The sequence below is a fragment of the Sesamum indicum genome, linkage group LG10, assembly GCF_000512975.1.
Source record: "Sesamum indicum cultivar Zhongzhi No. 13 linkage group LG10, S_indicum_v1.0, whole genome shotgun sequence".
Taxonomy (NCBI): Eukaryota; Viridiplantae; Streptophyta; class Magnoliopsida; order Lamiales; family Pedaliaceae; genus Sesamum; species Sesamum indicum.
This window is the reverse complement of record NC_026154.1, coordinates 9063271-9069115: the sequence shown is the minus strand read 5'-3', so window position 1 is coordinate 9069115 and position 5845 is coordinate 9063271. Positions and strand designations below refer to the sequence as shown.

Here is a 5845-nt window from a genome sequence, read left to right as displayed (position 1 = left end):
TGCCGCGCCGCCACCAGTCGCCGGCCGGAATTTTTCACCGGCGCGTCTCAGGACACGACCACCACCGTCAGACTCGCCTCGTCGAGTTCTATCCAACCATGGTGCGCGTTGTCTAATCGGAGCACGAACGCGCCGGCATGGCCACCTGAAAGTTTGCTTTTTCCGCCCCTAAATCGCCGGCAACTTCTCTCTACGATTCCGGCCACAACCCGGCTAGTTGCCGGCTGTTTCATACACCAATAGAATCGCCTTGATGAGTAGATCACTTCCTCTCAAACAATTGAAAGTTTTATGTTATGAACTGGCATAACTGATAAACTTTAAGAAAACTCAAGCACAGAAATGGGGGGTGGGAATCTGAAGAAGATGAACACAGAGAGAGAAGGAGAGAATAGACTTAAAATTTCATTCCTAATGCCCCTTACAAACTTCAGCTCCCTTGTTACAAAAGTCTGATGAATACAGACAAAATGACAGAAACAAAAGCTGGTAACATCAATAAAATCTCATCAGAAAAAGGGGCTGTTTGTCCTTGAAAATGAGCTCTTATTGGTGCTGTGAAAACCTGCAGAAATCCTCAAAAGAATAGGGCAAACTTCAGTACTGCGTTTAAACCTCAGTCATCCACGTGTTGCACGCGTGATCCGATTAAGAGAGGGTGATCAACTACGAATCCCCAATTTCAATCGTTCCTCGATTGCGCCCTAATTCGCCTGAAACGACGTCGTCTTTACTCGGGTTTTTTAAATCACCCCCAATTTCCTCAGTCGGCTGGATCCCATGGTCTTCATTCCCCATTCTAATCGTACGCCTCTCCTTACAAGTCGCATTTTGGTTTAAAAGTGCGACACTCCTTCTCGCTTTTTTTGAGCCTTGTCCCCAAGGATCAAAATCTGGGAATGTCGCAGCAACAGAGTGATAGTCTTCCCAAGTGGCTTGTTCTGGAGATGAATGAGACCATTGAATCAATACTTGGGGAACGCCTACGTTGTTCCTTGGTATCAGTCTTCGAGCTAGAATAGTAGCAGGATAAATTTTGAAGGTTTCATCTTCAAAGTCAGGTAACTTATCCGAGGGGAAGTACTTAGAACCAATCTTCTTCTTGAGTGCAACGGACGTCTGTTTGTGGGGCTGCAGTTTTAGGAAGACTTCATCTCCCACTTGAAATTCCCTCTCAGACCTTTTCTTGTCAGCGTATGTTTTCATACGATGTTGAGCTTGCTGTAAATTTTCCTTCAGTAGCTGTAATACCTTCACCCTTTCTTGCATGAGTTCTTTAACATCACTGTGATGGCTTTGCAAGTAAGGGCCAATACTGAGTTGTTGAGGGGGGTAACCATACATTTCCTGAAATGGGGTAGCCTTCAGCCCGTTGCGAAAATTAGTATTGAACCAAAACTCAGCTAATGTTAACTATTGAGCCCACTTCTTTGGCTTTTGTTGACACATGCACCTCAAGTAGTTTTCAAGACACCGATTCACTTTTTCTGTTTGCCCATCACTTTGGGGGTGATAAGCTCTAGACATGTCCAGGGATACCCTTGACAATGTGAATAATTCCTTCCAAAATTTGCTGGTAAACACCTTATCCCTGTCAGACACAATACTCACAGGCAAACCATGAAGTTTGTAGATATTATCAAAGAAGATTTTTGCAATTGAAACAGCTATATAGGGATGTTTAATAGCAATAAAGTGGGAGTACTTGGTTAGTCTGTCCACAATCACCATAATTGAGTCCTTGCCTTCAGAATTGAAGTCCCTCCACAAAATCCATTGATATAAATAACCAAGCTTGGTCTGGAATAGGCAATGGTTGCAACAACCCTGGATAAGGGCAGTTTTCATGTTTTGATCTCTGGCACACCTCACACTCTTTTACCCAGTTTTGAATGTCAGCCTTCATTGTGGGCCAATAAAACAGCAACTTCCCCCTTTGATAGGTTCCAACAATCCCAGAATGGCCCCCAAGAGCTGAATCATGAAGCACCTTTAGGATCTTTTCTCTAATTTCCCCATGGCTGCCAATGCATATTTTCCCTTTCCTTCTCAACACCCCAGCCTCATAAGTGTAATCAGGAAATGATTGTGAGTCTATGATCTTAGCTTGTGCCACAGTTTGGAACAGAGTGTTCCCTTCATAGCTTGCTTGCACCTCCTGCATCCACATAGGAATCTGTGCGGATATAGCATGAGATTGAAGGTCATTTTCTTCATGCTCCACCCTGGATAAGGCATCTGCAGCCCTATTTTCATTCCCTTTCTTGTATTGCACTTCATAACCAAAGCCTAAAAGCTTAGTGACCCATTTCTGCTGCAACATAGAATCGACCCTTTGATCTAATATGTGCTTGAGACTCCTTTGGTCTGTTCTGATAATGAAATGGTTCCCCAAGAGATAATGCCTCCACTTAGTCACTGCCAAGAGTAGGGCCAAAAACTCCTTTTCATATGTAGCAACCCCAAATTCTTTGTAGCTAGAGCCTTACTCAAATAGGTTATGGGTCTCCCTTCTTGCATCAACACAACTCCAATACCCTTTCCACTAGCATCTGTTTCCACAATAAAAGGTTTAGAGAAGTCAGGCATAGATAGCACTCGAGCAGTGGTCATTACCTTTTTGAGCTGTTTAAAAGCATCCCCAGCTTCTAGGTTCCATTCAAAGGCATTCTTCCTTAGCAAGGATGTAAGTGGTTTGCTGATAGAACCATAATTCTTTATGAACCTCCTGTAATACCCTGTGAGGCCTAGGAAACCTCTGAGTGCTTTAACATTAGAGGGAACAGGCCAATTCACCATGCTATCAATTTTTGCTGGATCTGTTGCAACACCATCTCCAGAAATTATATGTCCTAAGTACTCCACTCTATTCTGGGCAAAGTAGCATTTGCTTTGTTTAGCATACAACTGGTGTTTCCTCATGAGGTCCATTACTTTTCTGAGGTGCACTAGGTGCATTCCCCAATCCTTGCTATAGATGAGGATGCCATAAAAAAATACTAGAACAAACTTCCTTAGATAGGGTTCAAACACTGCATTCATAAGTGCTTGAAATGTAGATGGTGCATTACACAAACCAAATGGCATTACCAAGAACTCGTAGTGACCACTGTGGGTGATAAAACTGGTCTTAGGAATATCATCTTCCTTCATTCTTATTTGAAAGTAACCAGACCTCAGATCGATTTTGGAAAAGAATTTAGCACCATACAACTCATCAAGTAGTTCATCAATTACAGGTATGGGAAAGTTATGTTTCACAGTAAGATTATTGAGGTACCTGCAGACCTCAGATCGATTTTGGAAAAGAATTTAGCACCATACAACTCATCAAGTAGTTCATCAATTACAGGTATGGGAAAGTTATGTTTCACAGTAAGTTTATTGAGGTACCTGTAATCTACACATAATCTCCATCCACCATCCTTCTTCTTCACCAAGAGCACTGGTGAGGCAAAGGAGCTTTGGCTTGGTCTTATAATCCCATTTCCCAGCATTTCCTTCACAAGCCTTTCAATTTCTGTTTTCTGACCATAAGCGTATCTGTAGGGGTGCTGCTTCTTAGGTATTGCATCAGATAACAATTCTATAGAATATTGAATGCTTCTTTCAGGGGGTAAAGACTTTGGTTCCTGAAACACATCTTGGTACAGCTGCAGTAACCCCAACACTTGACTATCCTCAGTTTTTATCTGTGTGGTCTTGATTGAGGAACAGTTCACCTTGCAAGTCAGGGTTCATTTTTCTCATCAATTGTACCATAGAGTTAACTGACATGTCCCTGGCTGTCTTAGGCAAGGCATATAAGACCAGCTTTTCCTTAGGCAGGTTAAGCGTGACCTTGGCTTGGTTGAAGTCCAATTCCACAGGGTTGTAATGACTGAGCCAGTCACACCCTATCACCAAATCATATCCCACTAACTTGATTAATCTCACTGGATGTGTGAACTTGTGCCCCTGCATATCCCAAGTAAACTGATTGCATATGAGATTGCTAGCCAACTTACTGCCATCTGCCACTCTAATCATCATAGGTGTAGAGCTTTCTATTTCACAATTAAGAGTTCTGGCCACCTTCTCATCCAAGAAGCAATGGGTACTTCCACTATCTATGAGGATAAGAATCTCCTTATCCCCCACCTTGCCAATCATCCTCAGAGTTTTACAGTGAACATGTCTCTTCATGGCATGCAATGAAACAGTTAGATCCCCTTCCTTCACCTCATGTTCTTCATATTCAGTTGGTTTTGGGTCAATCCCTTCAATTTCCCTAGCTTCCTCGTCTTCCAGCAGCATATAAAACTGTCTATATCTGCATTTGTGGCCTGACACAAAGGGCTCATCACATCTGTAATATAGATTTTTCTCCTTTTTTGCTTTTACCTCAGCTTCAGTAAGGAGTCTCTTAGGCTGGAAATTTGATCTGAGAGGGGGGTTTTTTAGTGGTGGTTTGTAAGGTGGTTTTGGGTGAGGATTTCTGTTTATGGGTTGGGTTTTCTTCAAGATAGCATTCATGGCATACTCTTGTCTTCTTGCTAGAACAATAGCTCCGCTTAGTGATGTGGGTTCACAAGGGGTTACAAGTGATTTGATCTCATCCTTGAGCCCGCTGATAAACTTCATCATAAGGAATTCCTCCTCCATGTTCTTGTTAAATACCAACATCTGATCCTTGAGCTCCTCAAATCTCTCCAAGTATGCATTAACAGTGGTCTCTTGTTGGAGTCTGTTGAAAGCTGTCATGACCCTCTCGTAGTCAAGGTCCTCGAATTTCTCAAGAATGCTCTTAACCAGCTCATCCCAAGATGGAATCTCCCCTTTTTTCAGTATATCCTTGGTACCATAATTCAGCCTTCCCTTGCAAGTAGATGGAAGCCATGCAAACCTTCTGATCTTCAGGTATAGGGATCATCTGAAAATACCTTGTACATCTTCTAACCCAACTCCTTGCATTTTCACCATCAAAATAGGGGAATTCCAGTTTGTTCAAGGTGTTATAGGAACCGATTTGTCTAGGGGATTGTGTTTCCTGCCTGAAAGTGATGGCTCCTTCCTATCTGAAAGGGGTGGTACCCTCAGGTCTATGGCCCATGTTCATAGCTACCCTTGAAGATGACCCTTTCTCCACAAAGGCTGTCAACCCTTCTCCAAGAACAGATTTGTTCTTGTTGTATAGCTGCAATTGCTCCACCATGCTTTGCATTTGCTGTTGCATTGCTAACATGTTGTGCTCCATGTTTAATATTGAAGCTTGGAGATTCTCATGTTGTGCAATCATGTTGTGCTCCATTTGATCCATTCTATTGTGCAGTTCTTCTTCACTTGCCTGCCTTTTGGCTTTTTCATCCAAGACTACAACCTCAGTTTTCTTTTGGGCTTCTTGTAATTCTTTTAACCTCGTTCTATCAGCCATGTTTGGTTTCCTTTTTCTATTTGCTTTTAGGTTCCAAGGATCGCTGGCTCTGAGGCCAAATTGTTATGAACTGAGATAACTGATAAACTTTAAGAAAACTCAAGCATAGAAATGGGGGGTGGGAATCTGAAGAAGATGAACACAGAGAGAGAAGGAGAGAATAGACTTAAAATTTCATTCCTAATGCCCCTTACAAACTTCAGCTCCCTTGTTACAAAAGTCTGATGAATACAGACAAAATGACAGAAACAAAAGCTGGTAACAACTATAAAATCTCATTAGAAAAAGGGGTTGTTTGTCCTTGAAAATGAGTTCTTCGGAACTCTAGGGGAATGGTCGTTTTAGGGCGAGGGTCTTGCCTAGACCTAGATTGAACATGCAACTAAAGGGCACCGCTATGTCAGTACTGCGTTTAAACCTCAGTCGTCCACG

General features: G+C 42.4%; 1 protein-coding gene across 1 annotated transcript; it reads right to left on the bottom strand.

The window, feature by feature from the left end:
- LOC105172306 lies at positions 667-5413 on the bottom strand. Its single transcript, XM_011093689.1, has 7 exons — positions 5105-5413; positions 3760-4893; positions 3394-3653; positions 2462-3280; positions 1791-2372; positions 1483-1591; positions 667-1362 (listed from the first exon to the last, which is right to left on the bottom strand). The coding sequence occupies exons 1-7, from the start codon at positions 5411-5413 to the stop codon at positions 667-669; spliced, it is 3909 nt and encodes a 1302-aa protein (XP_011091991.1).